The sequence below is a fragment of the Brachyistius frenatus genome, unplaced genomic scaffold (genome assembly GCF_029030835.1).
Source record: "Brachyistius frenatus isolate BFR_SWC_R1_liver_20210118 unplaced genomic scaffold, ASM2903083v1 Contig_142, whole genome shotgun sequence".
Lineage (NCBI taxonomy): Eukaryota > Metazoa > Chordata > Actinopteri > Embiotocidae > Brachyistius > Brachyistius frenatus.
Window position 1 is genome coordinate 871,268 of NW_027210741.1, and position 27,182 is coordinate 898,449.

The following is a 27,182-nucleotide window of genomic DNA, read 5'->3' on the forward strand; positions in this document are numbered from 1 at the left end:
TCATTTTTTTTTTTATTTTAACACATAAAAGCATCACAACAACAATATACAAATTTTTAGTAATCTTTAAAACCAAAACACATTTACACATGCAACAATAGGGTTTAAGACAATGAGTAACTTATTGAATAATTTGCTTTTTGGAATGTATTAACGTTACTTTGCAGGAGAAAGGACTGCTGTGTATTCTGCAGAGGTAAAGTCCAGGCTATCCCTTAGCTCCAGAACAACATCTGATATGTCAAATATGTGTAGTGTTCTCTAATTAATTCTTACTTTCAATCTTTTTAACATGACCTAAAATTCTTCACTGGCATTACTCCCTACCTTTTTGACAGTTACAATCTTTAATGATTCAAACTGAAAGGGAAAAAAGAAAAATGCATGATGACCTGTGTAGTTTTGTTAAAAACATGTACTTGGATTATCTTTGAGGATATGACCTCCAGACAGCAGCCTGACTCATAAACATCTGGCGCTATCACAATCAAATGACGCCCAATTAGAGTTTAAAGAAGCGCAGCTCACCACACAAGACAATGTGCCCTGTTCAGCAGCGAGTCCACTCAAATGAGGAAACACGTCAACAAGCCCATCACAGAAGCACTGCTGCCATCCTTCACATTGTCCGTCTCTGTGAGACACATCACTCTGCCAGCAACGGTCTCAACCCTAGCACGTGGCTTTCAGGTGAAATTAAAGACAAAACTAGAATAAGTCTCAGTTTGCTAAAAAAAAAAAAATTGAAGTCAACAGAAATTAAAGGTTGAAGAATAATCAGGAGAAGAGATTATTGCTCCAGAGTAAAGTGTGTTGCGTTTGTTATATCCTCGATTCTTGTGGCCTCTTCTGTTTGACGGATTCAGTGTGATCGTATGATTGTCTGTTTGAGTCCTTTACATAGGATTGGCTGTAAACCTACAGCCACAACACTGAAAACACATTCATAGACACCAAAAATATACATTATGATACTGTCAAAAAGTACAATAATTACACAGAAAAGGAAATTACAGAGTTAAAACAACACCATTATGTATTCGTTTATCTTTTTGTCTGTCCCCTTTTTCTTCTCTCAACCCCTCCAAATGTGTTGGGCGCGTTGGCTTCTGTGAACCCATGAAGTGCTCCTGGCAGAGAGTCAAGAGTCCCACCTGCCCTCCTGCTGCTGGATGCGGTGGCCACGGCTCGCCTTTCTAAAAGAACCACCGAAAAGCTTCGCCGTTGTTGACTGGCGTCCTCTGTGGGAGACAAAATGTGGAGGACACATTGTAATTTGCAGGCTCTGAGGGCGTGTCATTGTCATGTCATGGATCCCCTCCTGAAATTACTATATCTATATTCCAAAATTACAGACATATTTGGAAGCCAGTAATCAATAATGTAAGGAGTGGTGGGTAACAGCAGTTAGAAATAGTATGGACATTAAGTAAAGTAGAAACCCAGAAGGGCACTTAAAATGGCTATAAAGCACAACCACCAAACCAAGTATTTCATCAAAGAGCCAGCCAAGGTGATTACATCCACGTCCCACCCACACCCAAATAATCATTACGCTGGATGAAATATTCAATACAAATTCCCAAGAAGCAACAATGAGGCATTTAATTACTGTGAGCTCGAGCCGCAGTGAGGGGGAACAGTGCATCATTTCAATTTGAGCCTGCGCCAGCACCCACCCCTCCTCCTTCTCCCCAAAACCTCTATGCCAGAGTGACAGCCTCTCCTTTCCGAAACTCATTTGGAAGTCAGAGACATAAAATACTGAAATCTCCCACCAATCCCCATGACCAATTAGCACATTTTTTTTTTTTTTTTTTTTTCTTCCCTGTTGTTGACAGGGGGGAAATGGTGCATAATCACAACTAAAATCACTTTAGTCTGAGTGGAGGGCAATTTGACATTTTAATACCGAGCGTCACAGACGTCTCCTTAAAGGCATACTGATGAGTCTTCAGCACCAGACGGGCTCCTACGCTCAAGCTTATACAGGTTATTGACCACACCTAAATAGTATTTACAGTGTGCAGTAGGGCTGGGAAATGATAGAATATTACTTTACATCATGCAAGGTATTGTGTGACTGGAATTTTTTTTATGATAGATAAAGTTTTACCACCGCAAATCCTACTCAAAAACAGCATGTAAAACATTTCAGATTTCCCTGATCAGGTCTGTGAAGATTCTCAGTCGTCTAGTGATATCTAGTATCTGAGTAACATTATCACATCTTGAAGGGGAGAAATATTTAGAGTAATCTGTGTTAAAATTGAGAGGAACATTGTATTCCAATTTGGGCCCTTAGGTGGCCACCATGAGGAGATCATCAGCACATTATTTGACTGGTCCATGTATGGGCAACATTGGCACTATAATAATACCTTAATCAGTTCTAACATGGCAAGTTCGGTAGTACAGGGCAGACTACAATCAAAATACAGTTTAGAGTCCTTAGTCCATGATGACAACACAAACAACAATAACAATCATTTACAAGAAAAATTAAAGGAAAAGATGATAAGGTTACCTGTGTTTTTAAAATTATTACCTCCACCAAAACACATCCGATTGTGCCTGTGTCCCCAGTTGCATTACTTGTAAGGTTAACAATCACAAATGTTCACTAATAATGGAAGAGCTGTGGCCTTTTTAAGATTTTACTATATTATTTCAAATCTCTATTTTGGATGCATGCTTTCCTTCCTATGTCTGTAGCAACCATTTACCATTTTTCACAGCACATTAAGCAATTACTATTATCCTTCCATGTGAGTAATGGCGGGACCAGGAGCAGCAGGATACCATCATCACCAATTTAAAACCACAGATGAAATGAAACACCATCGTGTTTTGATGGGTCAAGATGGTCTCACACATCTCACGTTTTCTTTTTGTCCTTTTTGTTTTTGCTTATTTGCAATGAGCTGATTATGTCACTGTTGCTCCATTAATAGTGTTTGATCATTTAAGAGAGCCGTTTGGCTCTTTATACATATATATATATATTTTTGTAATTAGCTTTAAAAGTTATTTGACAGCTGAGAGAAAAACTGCAAGGACGGGCAAGTGACATGAAACAAAGGTTAGAAGTCAGTATTAATCATAGTTACATTAAGAGCTTTCAAATCACCTGCGCCACCAGAAAATATTGTTGGAAATCAGTTTTATTTACTAAATTTAGTGTCTTTGTAGTGATCTTATAAATTCAACATGTACTGTAGGGAATCAATTTTTCAACCTCTGATTCACCAGAATCAAAAACACACACACACACATATATATATATATATATATATATATATATATACATACAAACTCTCCACTTTGAAGGTCTTAATAGTTTTTTTCAGAGTTTCCTCATGGAGATGATTCAGGGCTAAAAGCTTTAAGTACATTCAATATTTTACCTCAGATCATACATTCGGTACCTTTAAAAAAATAAGTTTACTTTTATTCTAAGAATCAAGATGCATAAAAGCGATCAATCTGACTTGTATCAATACCGGTGACGCACAACACCTCGGTTTGCTGTTTCTTTCATAGTAAATCACTGGAAATCTAAAAGAAATTGGAAATTTAGAGTACTGTGATTACTATTCTTATGAAGGCGCAGTGAAGAGAGCACAGCACGCGTGTGTACGTCTTAATGTTGTGGATGATGAGCACATCGGCAGTGATTACGACACATCCTCTTACAGGGTTAAGTACAGCTCTCTCTGTGTCTAGAATATGATGCTCTATAGGAGCTGAAGAAAAGAGAAAAGAAACAGAATGTTTATCTTGATCCATATTCTCACATTGATCAGTCCCTGGTGGAAGTGCGACTCACCAGAGACAATAATGACCCTGATATGGGCACTTGGCATGTCTCTGTTTTGTTAAGTTCCCACGTTATCGATCCAGCGGGGCTCTTGAGTGCTGCTTGGATTCACTCCCAGGCCTCGGCACACTGCAGTGACCAGGCACAAAGAAGGCTCAATTAGCACAGCTCTGCGTTGTCTGCTCCCCCCCACCTGCATGCGCCTTCGAAATCACTCCATCAACTGGTAGGAAGAGTGAGGCGCGAGGAAAAGGCGCGAGAATACAGAAGGAGAGGGAGAAACAGAACGGTGGGGATAAGGTATGGGCTGATAGTGTTACACCAGGGACAAGGGCGCAACGCCAAGGTTTCACCTCAAATCAAGACGCCGTGGCAGCAGCTCAGCCTCACGTCAAAGCCGCTGCCTCTGCAGCAGAGCATACATAACAACCTGGCTACAACGACGCTCCGGGGGAAAGACAATTTCCCGCACCGGCAATGAATGCACACAACAGTGTATTGAACTGACTGACGGAGGAGGAAGAGATTTCTCCAGACCTCAAATTAACCCCACCACACCGCCACAGAAGGCAGGGTATTCTAACTGTCTACTGGTGGCATTTGGCAATAACAACACGGTAAAACTGACATGTGGTGGAATAATTCTGTTGATTCTGGTGAGGCAGTCTGAGGTCTCTGCGCTGCCATGACACTCTGTGATCCTAACTGAACCTGGCAGATGCGGTTAATGTTGAAGCCACATCGTCAGCTGATCAAGACGAGATGGTAGAAAGACAGCGCCGGCTAGAACAGGACGGTGACTCATAATCAAACCCGACCGGACTAAAGCAAACCCTGTAAAGGCTGCTCTAACCTCCGCAGGACTACATGCATGCACGGTAAACCTCCAACAACCACAATCCAAAAGATCCAGGTTAAGACCAATCCTCTCTATCTTTTCCACACGAATAATAAAAACGCATAAACAGACCTCCACCCTCAGCCCACCCCTGCCCTGCCTCTCCTCTCCCCTGCAGCCTTGGCGTCACACTGAGCTGGGGCCAGAGATAAACCACTCAAGACGATGAGGATGATAATGGCAGACGCCGCAGCGCCTCAAAATTCAATCAGCGCCCGGACGTCAATGCGGATGAGTGTAAAAGTGAAATATGCTCGCCGGCGTGTGTTAAAAGACGCCACACAGGGCTCACAGAAACAACAACACGAGATGAGGAGGACGATGAGGGGAGAAGCGAGAGAGGGGGAGAGAGAAAAAGACTAAGGAAAGAGGGGGAAAAAAAATGAAAATAATGTGTCTACTGCTCTGCTTCCCAGCACAATCCCACTGGCATTCTGAGCAGCCCTACTTTAACCACAGACTGTGAATAAATTACCCTTTTGAACTCGGGGTGATTGCAAATGTGCCCCGGTTTCTCTTGAGACATGTCTGGCACTAACCCTCAGCTCTATGCTCCCAGCCAGCCTTGTCACAGAGGCCCCCCTTTCCCTCCCACCATCACACACTAAAGGCTCACACACAGGCATGCACAACATCATAAAAACTTTTAATTCACCACAATTACGGGGTGATTTTTTTTTTTTTTTTTTTTCAGCCAGCTACAAACTCGCCCTCTCCCCCTCAGTTTTTCTGTCTAGGAATTCTCAAGACTCTGCTTATACCCTGAGATAAAAAAAAAAAAAAAAAAAAAAAAAACATGTTAGAGATGAGAAAGTATCCTGTGTAGTGGCAGAAAAATCAGAGAAGAGATAGAAGGGATAGAGATAGATATGCGGGAGACGAAGGCAGGGAGGAAAAGACAGTAGCACCGGGCAGGTTGAATAGAAGCCTGTGGTAGTGTGCTGATGTGTTTCCAGATGCTCATTATAACACATGGCCCATACATTACCCTGACATCACCCATTATTTATTAAGTTACGGACCGGGAACCAGCCCACTTTTTATGACCACAATCCTTTGGCTGCAGCTCTGACAGGCTGCAAACAAAATATATATAAATAATCACCACTGTCACACATAAACACATAAATAATCTCCAGTTGACACTGCTTCAGTTATTTGCACATTGAGGTCTTTATATATATAATTACAAATAATTTTCGCAGTGTAATTGCTGCAAGTGAAATTTGTGTGCAAACTCAGTCGGCCAATTTGTTTTCCTTTTGCCACAAACACCTTGCAAGCCCCGAATTAATCCGACACCTCAGAGCTACAGACAGAAAAGTTAAGTCTGTGATCATTTCAATATGAAATGACAACACGCTTTGATTAGTCTCAACCTGATGGTGAGGCAGGCAAAAACTAGGAAGAGAGCGGAAAGAGGAGTAAGGAAAGAACTTGTTTCATCAGAGTAGGAGGACTTTGAGAGCCAGCCAAACACTCAGGGACGATCTCCAGGCCGGGTGGTGGTGGTGGTGGTGGTGGTGGTGGTGTTTCAGGGGTGCAGTCAGCCTTAACTGATGTGTTATATATTGCCTGTCACTTTATTCTGCAGAAATATTGGGGCGTTGCCAAGCTCAAACGTGGACGGTATAGCAATCCATCAACCTGCACCGTTACCGGTGCTGGTGGGTGGGGGTTGAAATCTCATCTCGAAGCTTGTAGCCAATATTCTAGCCATCCAATGCCGTTTATAAAAGGTACCTCTCCAAGGCCGCTATCATGGACACACCACTCATCTAGGTATCCACACACCACTGCCCCCAATGCCGCATCACGACACCGGAACGCAAACAGACTCTGCACCAGCACCAGCTTAAGCCTTAAAATATTACCTGCAAATACCATTCAGAATAGCACCTGTGAGGATAATAATTAAATAAGGAGGACTGTGATGAATTAGGCATTTGCTGGGACAAAATCATTGACGTGCTGTTTAGTTTAGTTGTTTACAGTAAAAGAAAAAACTTTTTAAAAAAAATACCAACTAATGCAGGAGATAATTCTTTGTTCCGTAGGTAGTTATACATTTTAAATTGTGCATTAGAGAGGTTCTACAAAGTGAAATTACAAATACTGTACACCTCAAAAGATGAAGTGCTTATAAATCTATATGATTATCGTATTATTGGACATTCAAAATACATTAAAAAAAAAACCTGTATAATCAGACTTTTTCAGAGTTATACAGCAGCAAATTAGCCCTTGAGCTAAATTTGACAATTTTACATTAATGCAATTTTTCCCAGCAATAGGCAGATAAGTTATCACAGTATTTTCTGTTATAATGTCACCACTCTACCAACAATTTTGCAGTTCATTCTCAACACAGATTACCAGCATATTTAATTATCTATTGAGGACTTCATGTCATTAATATAAACAAATTAAGTGGAATACCATAAGGTGTTTTCCACCTATTTTTCCTCGAAATAGCATATTTATTAAGATTACCACCACACTTGAATATGCTTATGGCTCAAATGCACACACACAAAGAGCCCACCAGGGTCGTGATGGCATTCCAATACTGTAATGCCGCTACAATCTTTTAATTCAAGGTCCGGCCTTGCACGAGGCATCCAATTCGAGCAAATCAAGCTAAGTGTGCTGCGGATGTTTGTGAGTAATGACGAATTTTGGAGTTTTTCGCTGACTCGGCGCCTATGGAGTGGGGGGGGGGGTTCAGGGGGAGGGATGTATGATGGTGTGCTTAAGAGCTGTGCCTGGGAGAGGCGGGGTGGTCACAGGGGGGAGATTAGGCTGAGGGGCAGCGAAGGAAAACCAAATCCATCTCCATCTCAGAAACATCCTAAAGCAGATTACTTACTTCAGTGGAAGAGGGAGAGAAGGAGGAGAGAGAGGGAACGAGGGAGAGGAGCATGAGATGGATGAGCAGGCAGAGAAAGAAAGAGATAGAGAGAGAAAGAGAGAGAGAGAGAGAGAGAGAGAGAGAGAGAGAGAGAGAGAGAGAGAGAGAGAGCGAGAGCAATTAGCATAGATGCAATTCTGGCACAGTCCTCTGACTTGATATTTGACCTTCTGTAAGAGTCTTGCCAAATATCGCCTGAGAAGCACAGACGGACCATATGGCAAAGTGCTGCTGGAGGCTGAGTGCAGTGTGACTCCAAGCCTCCGTATGCTAATGGGGGAATGTAATTACAGTGCAGTATTCCTGTAGGACGTATATTTTACTGGCCCTCCATAGGAGTGGATTTGCCGTAAGACGGGCCAAGCCTCAGTGGCTTCATGAAAAAAAACAAAAAAAAACTTTTTTTTAAATCAGGAAGCCATTGGGTGGACAGTGAAATGGAACAGGCCCAGTATTCCTGAGGTGGGACAGCAATATGTCTCTTTACGATTAAGTCAGTATGGAAATGGAAACACCTACAGTCAAAACCCTGTAAAGGGTAAATCCACACTGAATCATGGAGGGCTGAAATTCAGTCTGCAGCACTCCTCTGAACACTTCCCAGCTAGTGATGTCACAGCAGATGCTTTCCATCAGCTGCCAACAGCAAAACACCTGCTGAGTCGGTGACATCACCGATAGGGGCGTGACTACAAGTGCGGAATGCTTGAAAGTTGCAAACCAGAGACAAAAGTGCAGCACCAGATCTCTGTTTTGTGTGACTCAATGTGAACTTGCCCTTTAAATGTTGGGATATCAGCCACCCTATCAGCCATCTGAATCATAATTTACAATTCATATTATTTTCTATACTCTCATTTGTAAACAGGTATTCTTAAATACAGTTGCATGTGTTCTTGTCTTTTTTTGATATTGACGTTCTCTTTAAGATTTTGTTAAATCAATCTCACCATTGTTGGACAGTTAGATACGGACAAGAAATATTGGAATTAAGGTACACATGTAACGTAGTTGTAGAATAGGACACGTTGCTTTAAATTTTTCTTTAAGTGTGTCATGCACGTTTTCAGCAATGAGTCTAATGATATCAGATGTCTTTCGCTATGACGGCATGACTTTTGATGTGTCCATACATCCATAGATTTCCCATTTAAAAGCAGTGCCACAGTGGAAGCAGTTGGTGTATGATTAATATCACGTTGTAATGCAGTTGTACACATGACGTTTTTAATATTTCAACCCTGTCCCCTAAAAGTTAAATTGATATGCGACTCTTTTGCATTAAAGACTGCGTTGCAGGTTACGTAGACCTGCGGGAAATCACTGTAAGAAGGAAATGTTTAAAGTCAATGTATATGCTAACTGCTCAATGCCAGTGCAAAATGTTAATACCAAACATCTTTGCAAAATGTTCTTTTTCAACATATTTCAGTTGTTTTCCTTTCATTATCTGCTCCTGTCAATCAGAGGCAAAATGACAGATGGGACGTGTTGACTTTCAATATTTAACCAAAACCTCCGTCTTCTTCTCGCCTTAACAAAGTCGCTGGAAGTGCTTCTGCCGCTCTGTTAATGTGCTTCGCATGCTATGCCTTCTGTGCAGACACGACATAAATCTAAAGACATATGAGAAGCAGTATGCGAACTCCAATCTCCAGCGTTAAGAAACCAGATTCAGATGCCCAATCACACATGCTGACCCTGTGCATTTCTGTGCAGCACACAGATGTCACACTTTCTAGATTAAAAAAAAAAAACCAACATAATCTGAGCAAAAATTATGTTTTGGTCCAAATGAATTAGGCAAAGAAAATTGGTATATTTAAGCATTAAAAGATGGTTCATAATCTTCATTAGAAATGTCCTCTATGGATGACTTTGCTTATGTTCAAGGTACTTTATCCAGCGAGTCATCAGCAATATACATCAAAGTAAGGAGCAAGTGCAGAAATCAGGCCTTATAATAACACATTTTGTTTTGGTGTTGTCACAGTGTCCAGTACGTTTAAATACTCTCTCACACTACAGAGTATAATCTCACACATGCACCCATGCAGTGTGGGAGATTAAAAAAAAATTTTTTTTAAAAAGGAGCAACGTTATGCTGCCGAAACAGCGCTCAGACGTTGTGCCTCCTCCATTTATCACGCATGGAAAATCCCTGCCCACACAGATGGAGGCTGAGCCGATCCTCGTAGGAAGAAAGTGAGGTTTCACCCTTGGGTCAGAGGCTGCCACCGGTAGCCAGGCTCACCTACCTGCTACTAACTACAACAATGCCAGCCTCCATTTCAATTAGCTTCACCTAAGTACCCTTGTCCGCAGTAACGCAATTTTACACAGGGCGGCTGCAAAGCTAACTGTCCTTTGGGAGCAAACCCTATATGGGAGACAGCGGAGAAGCTTTCAGGTGCTGCTGAGATTTCGGGAGAACAAAACAAAGAGGTGCAGTGACGAGGTCAATTGAGCTTCAAGACAGGAAATCAGGGCTGTGCAGGCAGGGAGAAGGGCAAGCGATGTAGGATGAGAGCGGGGGAGGTAAGGGGAAAATGAGCAGGACACGCGTTTAAATGTCTAGATACCTGAGGGATCTGGTATGGAAATCCCCAATTTCTCAGCCAAGTTGCAGCCCTTTGAACAGCGAAAGACGTCAGCTAGCACGACGAGAAGCCATGTGGGTGTAACGAAGCGAGGGCTAAGCGAGGCAACATGCTGCCAGTTCTCTGAAATGTTAAATTGAAATGCAAAGTAGGAGCAGGCCTTCTTGTTTTGAGCAGATTTCTCAGCATCTGTGTGGGAGCCCTTAAACTTAGAAGGTCCATACGCAAAGCTCTGCATATTTACTGTAAATCAACATAATATTTAGGTTAGGATTAGAAAATACACACAGCTGAAATTGAATCTTTAATTTCTCTCAGGTAACTGAGAGTCAAACCAATCTGTTTATGAAATTCAGTGAGTAACAAAAATTTCACTTCAGGAAACAAGATTTTCAATATGTGCAAGCCAATTCCCATCTGTAAAATGAAATGCTTTTATCCTATGTCGTCCTGCTAATACCTACAAGCGTGCTCTTTATTCTCTGATGTACAAGGAAAAGATGCCGTGTTGACCGATTAGAGGTAATTATGACATGAAAGGTGTTAATGTTTTCTTAAAATGTGCCTTTAACCAAAAAAAAAAAAAAAAAGTAATTAAACAATATTTATGCCTTCCTCATTCCAGACGAAGTTCCAATGCTTTTTTCAATAGGCCATTACAGGTAACTTTCTGTTGGAGTTCCTCCATTTCTTGGATCAACATGAAACTTTTTTGGTGAACTTGTCAGTACAAAAGATGAACAGCTGTGCCAGAAAGATGTGTTATTTTGTTAATAAATTAATTATGATAAATGCCTGATACAAGAAAAAAAAAAAATACCACAGAGCTTAAAATTCTGTCAAGTGCACCACTAGCATCTGCTAACAATTTTCAGCTTAAATAACTGTGACAACAAAGCTTTTTGGACAGCTCTGATTCATGCCTCCTCCATGCCAAATTGACAGAAAAAATAGATGGATTGGTGGCCATAGCATAAACTCAAAGGAGTGTTCCATGACAACAATGAGTAACTTTCCGGATATCAACTCAGTTCTATTAAAATCAATTTTGTATAGCGCTAAATCACAACATAAGTCATGTCAGGGCACTCAAGTCCTTGCAACAGAATTTAACAACATTATAGACATTATACAGGTTAACAATTCCTACATGAGTGACAGTTGAAAGGAAAAACTCCCTTTTAAGAGGAAGAAAACCACAAGAATGATGAACAATACTTCTGGAACCGATGACTCCTCTGACTTTGCAAATTTTCCAAGTTACAAGAAAATGTTGCGAGATCAGTGACTGGAGAGGAAAGCAGTAACATACTTCTGCTAAGTGTAAGCAATATAATTTACTGTAAATAAAGCAGAAAACATTCACACTTTAGATGAACTGGACATGAGCAATTGTCCACAGGCAAACATGCACATGCTTGGCTTAGATGCATTGCCGTGGCTGTTTCTTTCATATCATAATTGTATGAAGGCCATTTGCTTCCATTTTCTTGTCCGTTTCAAACCTCCTTCCTCACTGGACTTAAATCAGCCAATCAACCTCGATGATTGCTCGATGTGCCAGTCTGCACAAAGCGTAGTTGAGATTTGAGAGTAGAGGTCATCACACCATTCTCTGCGTTGGCTCGCATAGTTCCATGTTAAGGAGTCGCAAGCAAAAAAGGTTGGAAACCACTGTGCTAATGCATTTATATATATATATATATATACTGTTGGAAAATCCCAGGCTGCATATGAAGGCTTAATTTGATTATTTTCAATTTAGCTGAGACATTGCTTAGCTGTTGATACATACACAATATTACTGTGAGGTCAGGTTTCTCAGTGTGTGGAGAAAGCCTCCCTCCCTATATAAAAAAAAAAGAGAAACAAGGATTAAAGTCATCTGGTGAGAGTCATAAAACTGATATTCATCCTGAAGCAACCTAAAACGAGTAATTACATAAGTAGGCTTTAGTTAAACTGGAACGGGACACTTGACAAAGATGAAAACAAGGGAGTTATCATTAGGTGGGCAAGGTAATATGCTAAAGGCAGCATTTAAGACAGGGCTAATCCAAGCAGACTCCCCCCTGCTTAGTCATTTCAGCTCCACACCGATCAGACGATCACAGTTTGTCAAAACACAGCTTGCACTCTGAGCAGATTGAAATCATTTCTCTACTCAACCCAACGCCTCAGACAGATCTTTCAAGGAATGACAACAAACGGTGAACAGCTCAATGGTTTATCAGTCATGGAGGACAAAGAGGCTCTCTGCTCAGGAATAAAAATATCCACCTGATGTCATCAACTGGTGCATCATAAATCCTTTCCTTTGCCCGGGGACCACAGACTGACTTCACACCTCTGTGACACTCTCTAACCCCAGGGTTTCTGACAGAAAAAAAAAAAAAAAAAGTGAAATATCTTTCTGGGCATGTTGTCAGATGCTCGCTATGAAATATTCATAATCTGAGAGCAGAGCCACAATAGAGGAGGTGGCAGCATGCGAGGATTTGACTTGCAGAAACTGAGACGCTTAAACCACGTTGACCGATTTCACCCATCACAAGTTGTCACTCACAAATTCACTTTCACGTCAGTTTTTCTTGGATGAATGGCACAAAGCCATCTGTCATTTGTTGCCTTTTACCTTATAGACATAACCCCTTTAGTGTGTCTGTCTGACTGCAGTTTTGCCCAAAACAATGAGGTTAAAAAGGATTTGGTTAAATAGATTTTCCTTCTTTTATACTAGATCTGCATGCTAGTTAACGTTTAGCTTCACAAGTTTCATATGAACAGGACTTTTCATATTTTGTTGTAAGCTTTAGTTTAGACCACTATCAGTGGGACATTGTAAGATTAAGGAGTTGGCTGCCCAATAGAAAGCACTTTCAAAGACAAAATCAGAAATCTGATTGTAGACAAAAGATAGCCAAATCACAAAAATTCCACAAACAACTCAAATTGAATCTTGCTTTCAGTAAACAAAGAGATTTTGTCAAATCAGCAAACAGAGAAATAACTAAATGGAACATGTTTTAACGTGTTTATACAGAAAACAACTTAAGTCTCGTACACATATAGTTTCTTCCAAAATCTGTCTTGGACCCTTAAATTTACTGGCCTACAATCAAGAAACTCTTGATATTAGGGCAAAGATAATGTCTTCGGCCACATTACACGTCCAGTCAACCACAGCCGTAGCAGTTATTAACAAAGGCTACCTCTCCATGCCTTTTAGTTTTGGCTTCAAGAACTGAGATTTGATCCAGACAATCTCAGCGCTCAAGCAGGCACATTTGTTTTGACTATGACTTTCAGAAACTGCATTTACTAATGACCAAAAATTTGGTGTGAGTGGTTAAACATATGTTCAGTTACTGTACGTGTGAAGTTAAAGCATGATGAAAACCCAACACTGTGCACGCTTTAATTTAAATCCCGACACCAAATTCTTTTCTTTTACTGGTTTCCTGGACCGCATTGTGCATCTGTGCCAACAACTCATGGACTTCAGCATCAGCATGAACTCTGATACCAAATTATTTGCACTTACACGGTGTGTCTGCACAGAAAATATTCCAGCTGTGTTTTTTAGTCACTCATCTCATGCACGTCTTAATGAACCAGTGCGCTCCTATTTTGATCAATATAACTGTCTTCAGACGCTGTCTCGTGCTATAAGGCAGCCAAGTGTTTTTACACTTCAACTACACTTTCCTGTATAATTGCAGCGATTATGTTGTGGGCCAAAACGCAGGTGACCTGCAGATCAATACTGTCCCTGAATGGATCCTGTGTAGACACAGAAAGAACTGCTGCTGCTCTGCTAACATGCTGCTCACTCTGCGCTTTCCTTGTCGACATGGCTTTAGATTACATTACACTGAAATGGTAGTCTATCAACACAGTTTGTAAAGTCCTGTGAACAGGTTAATAAATGTCTTATCTATATTGAAGAGCTTCATTTAAAACCAAAGCTTTTTCTTTCTTACTGGACCATAGAAGCCTAGACAACTCGACAACAGGGGGATGAACCAAGTTTCCAACCAACTTCCTGCCACTCTTTGGGCTTGTGTGTGTATTAGAACATGTCGAACAATGTCAATGGACGGTGTTAAAATAAGGTATGAATCATTTGGTCTATACAGTACTTCAGCACACTTGCTCTTTACAGGCTCTAATGTTGCCAAATTTGGACTTCAATATATTTGAACAAATCCTTAGCCTTAATTTCACTTAATAAAAGGAGACCAATGTCAATGTGAAATGGTGACACTGGATACAACCACACCTAAAATGCAATCACTGAGTCGGAACTGTAGCTGTTTTCAGCCCACGTATGATCGTTTCCCTGTGTAGGTCATTCTGGGTTTAATAATGTAGCTGTTGCCTGATACATGTCTGATATAGATGCATAGAAAACAGCTATAGCCTTGATGGAAGCATTTAGTCTATACTTATTGAAACTCAAAGTTTCAATGTTCAAGAACAACTACGCTAATATTCCATCAGTTCAGTGACTCATTTGTCCGTAGCCGTGTTGTGCTTACGATTTATATATTTCTTATATAGAGAGGCTCAGTAAATAGCACTAGTAGGATTTAATAGTTATGTTACAGCCAAAACACAAAATACATGCACAAACTGAAGTAAGTCACAAATTCAGCATTACAATAATACCATGTTGGGACACTCTGTGCTCAGTGCAATCCCCTGATGCAATTGCTGAAGACTTTTCTCTCACACTTTTTCATACATGCTCCCAGTAATGACGAGATACCTTTTAACTTCTCAGCCGGAGTCAGCATCAATAATTTATTCTCATCTGTTTAAAATTTAAAGTGCCACACATTAACGTCCTCCCGCACCTGCTCTTTCACGCTGTCCACCCTCCACCGGGCTGCTTTCTACCCCCCTCCCTCTCTGTCTTTCTCTGTCTGTCTCTCTCTCCTCGCACTATAATAAAGACAATGACAATGAGTTCTCTCTTACCACTGAACCAGGGATGTTAAATCAAACAGGGGCAGAGGAGGCGACAGACCACATAATGTAAGGGCATCGTCCAGACGCCTCCAATTATGCTTTGGCCTTAATTGGTGGCGGTGGCAAAGACGATGAATTCTTTAAGAGTGCCGTGCAGTTGTGCCTCTCCGAGCACAGCAAAGGCCCAAGGAGGACAGCTACTCAGTGCAAATGGAAGCTGACAGAAAATCCACATGGCACGACCAATCCAAGGGAAAAAGGGCATGACAATGACTAAGGGGGCCCATGCTCTTAAGTAGCTGAGGGTAGCTTGCAGGGAAGATGTGTATAATTAAGCGGTCTGCATTGTGGTTCAGATGGCAAAATCCCATTGTCTTGACAGGAGCTTACTGTTGCCCTTTAGGTTGAGACACGCAGCACATTCAGCCTTATTTTTCCTTTTTTTCACACTCCCCTAGAATTCTGTTACCAAATTAATCTGCAGTTTTAAAGCTTGAATAAATCCAGTAAGTTAGAGATCTGTAGATCTAAAGGCTGTATGTCCCTCAGGCTTTTCCTTCTCTGCTTTTTTTTTAAATTTCTTTACCCCCTCTCTTTTGCCTGTGGAGATTGACTGGGAGCACTCAGTGTTATCTTCAGGGAGGCAAAGGTTGGGGGGAGGTGGTGAAGGCCACAGATTTGTCCTTATCTATTCTGAGCACACCTAAAACAAATTAGACCTGGCTGCCGTTGCTTATTTGGCTCCCGCACTCTCATTAAGGGGCTGAATCCCAGTTATTTTCCTCAACGTCCTGCTTCCTACCATTTTAGGCCTTGTCTATTATCACAATAGCAAAGGTTTCTAGGCCGCCATGCCACCTTTTCATCTCACCCATTTCATGTAGTCATATCAACACTGCACAAAGAACAGAGCGAAAGAAAGAGAGAGAAAACGCATCACCCCACGCTAGGACGTATGTTTTCTTGCACATGACTTGATGCTGGCCTTTGACATTTCTTAATTGAAAGAGCAGTCTGCTCAGCTGGATTTTGCTTTGTCCTTTTCCTGACTGTAGTGACTATGTAGTGTTATGCTAACGTTCAAACAGGATTATTTTAAGTATTTTGCACTATTATTAAATGGCACCTGACCAATATATCAACTGGCCGATTTTAACTGCTAATGCTGGCACAGATATATCAGTATTGGTCTATATGTTGACCAATACACACTGACATTAAAACCTTTTTTAAGACTGTAATGCAGAAAAATAGGCTCTACTTGTTTTTTTTTTTTTAACTATTAAATTCCCAGTGAAATTTCAGCGTAGTAATGTTAGTGTGGACAGCAAACTGTAGAATATCCTGCCTTCATTAAATATCTTTGTCACATGTATCAAAAGTGTTTGATAACCAAATTTGAGGTATCATCAAAAAAACTGTTTGGATATACATATTGAACAGTATGAAGTATATCGGGCAATACATCAATTGCAGATTTTGTTTTACTCCCTATCAGTATCAATATTGGCCCGAAAAATCCTGTATGGGTCATGCTGTGTTTATAATATAAACTAGAATCACCGCCTCGAGGTTGTATGCCATGTAGATGATTCAGAGACAACTTAAATTTTGACAGCACAGAAGATGTATACAATCACAATTTCTAGATGGACATCGAGGAGAAATACCACTAATTCTGTATTTGTAATTAATGGGAAATATGGTCACAATCTCCACTTCTGCTCCTCAGTCATGGTATTAAATAATAGACAGAAAATAATTATAATAATTTTATCCTATTAGATATTTGTTAAAAATGTTGTCATAATTCACGTATGAATTATTGAGTTATGGCCACAAACGTGTTTTGTAAGGTCACAGTTACCTTTGACTACCAAATTCTAATCAGTTTATATCCAAGTCCAAGTAAATGTCAGCACAAAATTTTAAGAAATTCCCACAAGGCGTTCCAGAGATATTGCATTCACACTAATCGGACTGACGGTTACGACAGATGTAAGGTCATGTGGATCTTGACCTCTGACCTTTGATCACCAAAATCTATTCACTTCATCCTTGAGTCCAAATGAACATTTGTGACCTATTTGAAGAAATTCCCCCGAGGCGCTCCTGAAATAGTTTACGAGCATGGGTCAATGTAAGGTAACAGTGACCTTGACCTTTGGCCACCAAAATCTAATCAGTTTATCCTTGAAACAAAGTGAAGGATTGTGCCACATTCGAAGAAATTCCCTTCAAGGTTTTCATAAGATGTCATGTTCATGAAAATGGGTCAAATTTGAGTCACAGTGGACTCGACCATTAACCCCTTAAAATTGTATCAGTTCATCCTTGGTACCAAGTGAATCTCTTTGCCAAGTTCAAAAAAATTCTCCCAAGGCATTGGACAATCTGACAACTCAAATAGCCTACATAATGCCTCCGGCTACGGCTATCACCGGTGCAGAGGAATAAAACCAAAAGTGCTGTTGAAGCCAAACGTTCCTGCTGACTTAATGAGTTATTTTGTGGTGTTTGCAACACTCAAAACAATTTACCGACGTTTTTGTAGCCACAACAATAGCACTGGAGTAGACTACAGTGAAGCCTAAGAATGGGCACGTGTCAACAGGGTTTTTTATTTACTCACCCTGAAAAGAAGGGAGGAACAAAAGTTTCACATCACAAGTTTAAGATTGCTCAGTTTAAAAAAAATAAATAAAAATTTTTTAAAGCTGTGGTAACACCTACAATGAATATCTATAAACTATGCCGCTTCTGAAATGTACAGTTCACACTTAAAACTGTACGTTGAATACATTAACATTAGCTTAAATGCAATAGACGTATTGAAGCCCTATTAAACTGAATTTGATTGTAAATAACCCCGTAAATAAACAAGAGTAAATCTCAACTGAGCCACATGTTGGATGCTGAATGACTACCTTAAAAGTCGCAATGGTTCCCAAACAAGAAGTCAGAGCCACTTTGGTTTCTGAGATAAATCTGAAGGGAGGAGATAACAATAACCACAGAAAATCCAATATGCAGTATGTTTTTTTAAATGATTCTCGTCACTTCTCTGAGTGGGAAGATTGTGTGATCTGCGCACATTTCACATCCACAACAAAGCCATAACCAATGAAAAGGGGTCAGTAGATATTGCTTCATTACAAGGGGTCACAAGCCACAAAAATTGGGGAAAAAAAAAACAACACTTAAAAAAAATCATAGGGACATATGAATGCCCTCACACCATTTTGAATCATTAATCTGTTTAGCAACACAAGCTGCTGTCATATCTTGATGGACAAAATGTATATAATTTAAAAGAGGGCTATAGCCCTTTTCATGAGTATCTTTGCAGAAATAAAAGTTAACGTGAGGTAAACAGGTGAGGTAAACAGAGAAGACACAGCTTGCCCACATACAAGTATTGCATTTGAAAGTTAATGAAGGACCTTTGAGCCATCTGAGCTCAAGCTATGCAAAGGTAACTGCTCAGGAAATGTTAGGTTAGATGAGATTCATCTGCCAGACTAATCCATCCTGCAGCCCGAGAGCAGCACAGAGACAGAGCAGAGAGAGCAAAATATGCTGCAGAACAGCACAGCAGTGACACGGGGCAATTCTCTAGGGCCTTGCATTAGCGCGCTAAATTAAAGGGGGTATTAGATTAAATTGGCTCTCCGATTTCAGGGGTGTGAGTAAAATTCTGATTTGCATTTTCCACCGCTGCTTAAGATATAATTAGTTCAGGGTGATTCCCATGTGGAAAACACTGACAGCCAAATCTAACTGGCTGCCAGTAGCTTATCATCAGTTCCAAGGCAAAAGGTACACTCGGTTCGTGTTTGGTGTGTGCGTTTGTTTGTGACTATGTAGTGAGACGAGTCTAACTGTGTGTTTGTGTACGGCTTGTACGTGTGCGTGAGAAAAAAGGGGAGACAAGAGTGTGCATACACGTTACTGTTTGCACGTGAATTTGAACGTATGCTGTAATTTCTCCTTTCAAACTTCCTGCAGCACCTGATTTCTCACTCGTCTCAATCAAATCCCTGGATTTTGACCGACTGTTAGCACCGTCAACAAGGTGAAAAGAGCCACACTCCCTGTGCATATATTGTACATGGAAAAGTTTCTCAAAGCCACTGCACAACTTCACACATCTAAGACATCCTTAAACTCAAACCCATTTCCGCAGCAGAAGGTGCACCTGTAATTACAGATGCTGAGTCAAAAATAATAATTACTGCTGGAGGAGTCCATACTATGAAATACTGAAAGCACTAAAGGTGCTTTTAAAAGCAAGTGTAGATTTGTTTGGGGGGCTTCACACCCTTGGTAATTCTAACCTACTTTGCAAATGGATGTTTTCCAAAAGTGAGTCTACCCATGGATTACGAATGTGAGTCCAGCTTCCTGAACACCTGTTTGGGACACCTGTTAGTACATGATATACGCAGTTGACATTAAATTAGCTTCCGATGGACACATCTGCAGTATCCACATCCAATCTATAACCAATAACATCAATGATCCATTTAATGAAACTCTTAAACTTCCCTCTTAAAACCTCACAGTTTTGCACACTCTATGACAAGTCCTAATCCAGAACATTTTATTCCAACACTTAGTTTAAGATACAGCAGGTTGTAAGACATTTGGACTTTTACAGCTGCTGCAGATATTTAAAACATTCAATAAGTATTTATTGTAAACTGCAAAATCTTTTCTTTTTTTTTTATTCTGCAGACTTTACAAGAGTAGCTTTGTATGATTGACAGTTCAAAAAAGTATTTATTTATCTTACTCTAGCCTTCATGCAGCCCCTCAATTCATGAAACAAGCCGTATTAGCTCCTGTCTATTTAAGACCCCCCCCCCTCCTTTAAAGCCCACTTTCTTCTGATTGGCCAATTTCCAGGAAGCCTGTTTAGCAGCCACCGCCTCATCCTCTTGTTGGTGCGGAAATGAAAACTCTAAACCCAATAACAAAGATAATTTCTTGCTCTTGATTGGAAATGGCAACTTCTCAAATCCATCAGCACATGTTCAAGCCCGAATCCACTCTGGTATATGAAAGCAAGCAGCAAGAACATCTGCAGCAACAAAAATTCAGCAGGACGGTAAATACCACGCTCATTTCCGGCTTGTTGTGTGACGTATCATTGGATTTAGTCTTTCGCTCACAAGTTGTATATCATATTTTCTCTATGCCATTATTAAAAGGTGTACATGTTGGAAATACACTAACGTAGTAAATAAAAATGTTTTTCTGCTGATGCCCAAGGACTGTGAGCTACAGTATTTCCCTGCACCATCAGTCTTTACTTTGTGGCCTCCTGTGCCTGGAGCAGATGACCATGTAAAGAAATCTGCGACGAGCTGACATCAGCTCGTCGCAAACCGAGTGTTCAGAGCATTCTGAAGTCTGAGCTTTTTTCTTAAAGGTGTTGCCTTTACATACGTGTACCTTCATTATTTAAAAGTTTGCCCACATTCAGTATGAACATCCAATGTTGTGACATTAGTGAAAATAGGTCTTTCAAGTAAATTTCATAGAACAATGTAAAAGAAAAAACCTTCCATCTACTAGCACTTCAGGAGTTCATACACTCATACCCTTTTTTTTTTTAATTTTTTTTTTAATTCTTCTCAGAAAGTTGATTTCTGTTCCAAACAGGTTCAAGCTAAATCCCTGAATAAGCAGATTTTTTTTCCATATTTTTTCAGAGGTTTAAGATAAAAAGTGAACATGACATTTTCACCTAGTAGACAATTCGTCATAACATTTTGCAACCTTTGAAACACATATCTTTTCTTGAATTTAAATGAATCGTTGTAGGTTTGTCTACACACCTTAACATGCATAATGGTTGACCTGCTGCTCGGTTTAATGGTCATGAGTGAATAAAAACAGGCCTAACACAATCTGTGGATTTCTGTCTCAGCAAAGTGACAACGTTTTTGATGCTTATGAATCCTGAAAAATCCTTAATCGTTACTAAAATTTTAATCAGGGATATTACATATAAATGAAATGGTCATTTGGAGGGGAAAATCATGGGTTCAAAAAAGAATCACTGATAGCTTGAATTCTGAGGAATCCACATGTTGCTTTTCCGTAAGTATGATGGGTAATATTGGATTTTTAACCTCCTCTCCCTCCCGTGTAATCACTTAATGAATGACCAAATTATCTGGCCATCAAGTTGCATTTGTTGCATACTCATCCATACAGACTCGGGTTAATTCAGGGAGCAAGTTCAAAATCTCAGGGTAAAGAGAACCATATTTGCAACTTAACATTCATATTTGGCCTTTGCCCTCAATAACCAAATTCCAGCCGCTAAATAAATCAATAAAAATACATCTTTATAAACAATTCTGCCCTCTGATTTTGTCCTAAGGAAGCCCCTTGCTGCCTGGCAGTAAAGCCACTGTTTAATATGTTTTTCTCTCTCCTAAGTGACAGTCCTTTTTTTTTTTTTTGCCTCTGAACCCTTCTTGATATGCCCCTCATTGATCCATAATTGCCCATAATGACACAAATATCATATAAAATGACTTAATCTCCACCCTACTGTAAATGCACAATCAATTCATACAGGATCAGCGTGAAGGGATCAGTCTGGGTGATTCGCCCCCCCCTCCCTACACAAAACTTGGGGGATGTTTTGAGAAACGCCATCAGCAGCTCTGCCATCACTCTCGCCATCTCTTGGTGGTCGGAGGCTGAGGCTTTGTGGGATATTGATTCTCCCCATCCAGAGACGGTTTCCATAATTGGTTAAAATGACCGGGTGCAGAGAGAGATGGCTCTCTGCTGAAAACCATTTCCCAGCCCTGCTTGGAGCTGAGCCAAGCTCAGGGTTGTTCGGATGCGTTCCAGCCCCAGCCTGACTGGCAGCAATTAGGGGTGTCTGAGCCAAGCTCAGCTTGCGCTCCGCACAAACACCCCTAATTACTGCCAATTAGGCTAGGCGGGTAGGCAGATTTGAGAAACCGGGGGGATGTTCAGGCATGGGTGGGCATGGAAACAATTTTCAAGGGCTTAGAACGTGACTGGATGAAAAGGTTAATGCTTTGGAGTGCAAGGGGATAATAACAAAAGAAGGGGAAGCAGAGCCCCGGTTCTCACCTCCAGCGATGAGCCTGGCTTCTTCTTCAGCTCCTCGCATTTCCTAAATTTGCAGATCTGGTGGCCCGTTTTGCGGTTCCGACAACTGCTGCAGACACCACAGTTGATTAGCCGCCTGCAGGGTGCACAGACCCCACACCTTTTCCTTTTCTTCTTCGCTGGGTTTCCACTGGATGCTGAGGAATTATTCTGTGGGCAGTCTGCCAGATTGGCAATTTGAAACGCACTGTCTGTAACGGCTGCTGAGGCTGCGGGGGAGTGAAGGGCTGTCATGACGATGACCCCGGGAGGTAATGAGATGCCCCCTAAAGCCGGAATAGCGGAAAAAGTTCCAACGCGTTCTGGGAGATTCATTATCTCTGCTTCAACAGCGCCGCATTTCAGCTTGTTCATGCATTCTCCTGCTAAAGGTCTGCAGTGTTCGGGGGATAAGGTAGAGAGGAAATTATTATTTGCCATTTGCAGCGTCTCTGGCGGCACGCCAGGCTTCCCCGGCCTCTGGGAGTCATTTCTATGCATGCTGGTCCTATTAGGGTTTATTGCCGCTGATTTCCTTCCCCAGAGCATGGCGTTATCACAGTTCCAAGGGGACATACCAATTCTGGCACTGGGAAAAATGGGCGTTGTGATACGGGCAATCTTAGCAGTCTGCGGAAATGCCCCGTTGGTTTTATAAAAGTTTGCAAAAGACCTGTACCTTTCCATTTCTGCATTATAATCCAAAAGCTGGCTTAATCCACCATCCTGAAGATTATCCTTTTGTAAGAGAGACACATCTGCATTCTGTCCGTTTTCAATGCAAAGCGCATTGTTTATGTTAGACATGGCTGAGGAATGGTTGTCAATGTTCAGGAGAAGAGAGTGAGGTTACAGTGGCCTTTGTCAAACTGAAGCTCGTCACGAACAAGGTGTTACCATCCTGGTTTATCTTCTCCAGTGCTAAAAGCAAAACAAAAAACAAAACAAAAAAACAAGAAGAAAACAACAATTACACATAAAAGAGGCATGTTTTCATTCTAGTCAGTTTTCATTTCTCTACTTCAACTTTTCTCTGAAGACAACAGCTAAACGTGAAGATTTCTCTGGCACATTGTTTACGCTGTGACGTTTTATAATGGAACTATCACAAGTCAGGACTGTGAAATGTGGTGACAATAACGTGATAGCTGTGACAGACCAACATGTCATTATTATAATAGGGGAAAGAATTAGCATGCTTCGAAAAAATGCCACACTTTCAACATTTTTTAGATCTCTTGTCAGGGTATTCTTACATGTTTTCAAGAAAATCCAATCAGCTACTTCACAGAATGAATAAATACCTCTGGATACACAAGGGAACATTTCATCAAAAGACAAATATGTAATATTCGATCCAAAATATCACTATTTGGGAAAGTTAGAGAAAAGCCTCACCAGAATTCAGATAATGTCAGCAGTAGCTACAAAGACAAAAATGTTTACCCTACACTTTCAACAAAAGTTCTTAAAAATAATCTGCTTTTGGGATGTGAGGAGGGACATAGTTAAATATTGGCAAATGTCTTGATTTTATCTGGAGCAATAGTAAAGATGGCCGATCCATGTAAACAAGACTCTGTCAGGCCTCTTAAAAGCACCTGGTATTCATTCATGACCACCTCCATTACATTTACTCAGTGACAGTGCTCAGTGATAGCCACTGGTGAATTTACAACCAGATCATGGACCAGACCAACTACACTGTCAGCTGCCTCAGGATGGGACATGTGTGTGTCCATGTGTGTAGATGTACGTGTGTGTGTGTGTGTGTGTGTGTGTGTGTGTGTGTGTGTGTGTGTGTGTGTGTGTGTGTGTGTGTGTGTGTGTGTGTGTGTGTGTGTGTGTGTGTGTGTGTGTGTGTGGTGGTGGTGGTGAGGGGTTGATCCATTTCCTCTCTCTCTCTCTCTCTCCCAGTCTGTCTGGATTTGGTTTCCACAGATAAAAGCCCATTAGACACATCTCCCCCTACTTCCATTACCTTTTTCTGGGCTTTCTCTCTTAATTGCCAAAGCTGATCCATTGCTGGAACACTAAAGCATTTCAAATCACTTCCATGGTGCTACCCAGCAGCTGTCTTGAAAAGAATGAATTATAAACATGCACACATGGAGCTGGAGAGGTCGGACTGGGTGGCAATATTTACGTCCTCCATATCCCTTCTAAACATGCCCATTGCCTTGTTAAAATAAAACTATTAAATTATTCAGATATTAAAATCGAAATATTGTCACAAGGGCTGAAATATATATATTTTTTTTTCTTGAAGTCCAGTTATCTAAATATAGTTAACATTATTTAATTTGAATCGATATGATTAAGATTCACACATGTGAAACCAAGGGTCCTATCCACTGTCCCTTCCAGATCCGGAGGTTCAATGTCGATGTGGCATCCAAAACAACCAGCAGCCACCCGTAAACAAAACCTCCTTGGCTTAATGATCAGCCCTCCTCAGGGTCATTATTACTTAATCAATTCACCCCTGGAGCGAAATACGCTGCCCAAAGGCAATCAAGTCACGGACATTGATTTTCAGCCTGTAAACAAAGTTTAGAGAGACAGAAATGTTCAATACTTGGAGCTGGAGAGAGACACAGAGAGAGGAGGGAGAAGAGGGAGAGAGAGAGAGAGAGAGAGAGAGAGAGAGAGAGAGAGAGAGAGAGAGAGAGAGAGAGAGAAAGGTGGAGAGTGCGAGGAGACAGAAGGAAGAAAAGTAAAAAAGCCACGTCCGATGACGAACCTACCGCTGCTGCACCACGATGCCATTAATTACACTCAGTCTGCTCTGTAGTAGACATTCAGATCAAAGGTCATGCATGGATAATCCGAAGAGGGGACTGCGGTGCAATAGTGCAAATAAAAGCCCATAAAAATTAATCTGACATTGCCTGGATCACTTGGCAGCAACGCGGACACAAATCGACAGAAACGCTGGGGTAAAACGCATGCGACACCAAAACATGGATGGACACACACACACACACACACACACACACACACACACACACACACACACACACACACACACACACACACACACACACACACGCAGAGAGCGAAAGGGAAAGCGAGAGAGAGGGCATCACCTACCAGGTTCCTGTTGAGAAGAGCTCCCAAGGTGCTACCAGCCTGCGACCATGTAACGGCGCATTACTGCCAAGCGATACGAGGGGGGGGAGGTGGGGAGGGGGGGAAGAGAATAATGCAAAGATGCGAGAAGACGCACAGACATAGGCTGCCGGAGGAGAGCAGGGCGACTGTGTGCGTGTGTTCGGAGCGCTCAAAACAAAAGGATCATTTTTATCGACTTTCTTGTCACGTTAGGAAAAGGTTGGAAAGTGCATAAATAAGCCAAAAGGAGCCGTAGAAAAAAAAAAGCAGGGGGGGTAATCGCAGAGGCGGTTAGGTGTTTCCTCTCCTCTTGATCCGGGGGCTGTATTGTGTGTCTGCCTGGTCTCTGCTCAGTCCGTGTCTCCTGTCGCTGTGTGTGGCTGATTGGTGCTGAGGTGAGGAAGCAGGGATGTGGACACCTACTGATCATTGGCTGGAAATTACTATAGAAACACGCGGGAGGTGGGAGGGATGGATGGCTCAGGGCGCCCTACAGGGAGAAAAATATCTACGGGAAATATCTGCGTCTTGCACCCTCACAGTGGCCTCTTTTTTTTTTTTTTTTTTTCCCCTCCTCTCTGACAAAATATTTTTAATATATATTTCTTTCATGACGAGACATTTAGAGAGGAGGAAGGGGTTGTCATTTGCCAGACGCGTCTTTTAATAAGGATTGGGGAAACTTGTCAAATTAATTTGAATGGAGCTGAGCTGTGATTAAGATAAAATGCCTCCGCCGGGTTGTTACCCCCCCTCTCTCCGTCCAGCGACAGCCGTAATTACTAAGACCTCCGGGATTCATCACTTTGTAAATCCCGCCTGCTGGCCACCCATGCCCACAGCTCCCTGACAGCAGGGGCTCCACGAGTCCCCCATGTGAGACACTGCAGGTTCCTTCAAGCTGATGCGTTTAAGCTTTGGGTTGAGATGAAAACATGACTCCAATCAGCATCCCGGATTTTTCCCCTCTCTCAGCATCTATCTCAAGCTCCAGCCTGTAGTTCAGACAAAAAGACATCCGACTATCACCTCTGTATCTCCATTCTTCAAATGAGCTTTTGTAGCCCAATAGAACATTTAGAGAGAAATTAAAGAAATAGACTAGTCAGTAATATTAGGCTATAAAAGTAGGCTTAAGTTACGCTTTTCCCACACAAAACAGTAAAACAGCAGGACATTAAAAATGATTGTATTATAAGGTCATTAAAACACTAATTTTACATAAGGCTAGTCTTTTCTGTTCCTCGATATAATAAACCATCCTACATAAAGGGCTTGCAAGTAGTCATATTTGGCTTCATTAAAGATTGATAAATCATTTAGTAGTGCTTTGTAGAATAAGGCATTCATAACAATGAATCTGGTGTTGAAAAATCATACTGGCCTGACAATGACTTTTTAAATCTGATAATAATTGTCTGATAAATGTTGAAAATCCATTTTCAAATATGAATTATCTATACCTGCTTTATCCTGAAGCCCATGGGAGGGGGGGGGGCAGGCGCCTTTCTCAGCTGACTTAAGGTGAAGACAGTTGTGCAGTTTCAATGTGAATAAGTCATTAAAAAGAGGTTTAATCCACTGCGTTGTAAGTGCTATTAAGTCCCTAATAACTAGATGTTATTGATTGTGTCTAAACAAATAGACAGAGGGTGTAGAGTTTTCACAACCTGGCCTAAAAGTTACTGTGATTAATGCTATCTCTAAAGCTTCAGCAAATTA

At 41.2% G+C, this 27,182-nt stretch overlaps 1 protein-coding gene across 2 annotated transcripts; it reads right to left on the reverse strand.

Moving 5' to 3' along the window:
• Positions 1–25,910, reverse strand: cxxc4 (CXXC finger 4). 2 transcript variants are annotated; one of them, XM_069715427.1, is made up of 3 exons: positions 25,440–25,910; positions 22,329–23,267; positions 1–1,241 (listed from the first exon to the last, which is right to left on the reverse strand). In XM_069715427.1, the coding sequence occupies exons 2-3, from the start codon at positions 23,151–23,153 to the stop codon at positions 1,197–1,199; spliced, it is 870 nt and encodes a 289-aa protein (XP_069571528.1). In that variant the 5' UTR covers positions 23,154–23,267; positions 25,440–25,910; the 3' UTR covers positions 1–1,196. The 2 variants fall into 2 exon arrangements, with proteins under 2 accessions (XP_069571528.1, XP_069571529.1); XM_069715428.1 differs by lacking the exon at positions 25,440–25,910 and adding an exon at positions 25,094–25,311.
• Positions 25,911–27,182: the final 1,272 nt, after the last annotated feature.

Bases quoted from the DNA above. Each gene is read 5' to 3' on its own strand.
- cxxc4 (XM_069715427.1), bottom strand. From the start codon at position 23,153: ATGTCTAACATAAACAATGCGCTTTGCATTGAAAACGGACAGAATGCA. The intron at 1,242-22,328 runs GTGAGAACCGGG...TGTCTCCCACAG, and splicing joins AGCCAGGCTCATCGCTGGAG to AGGACGCCAGTCAACAACGG.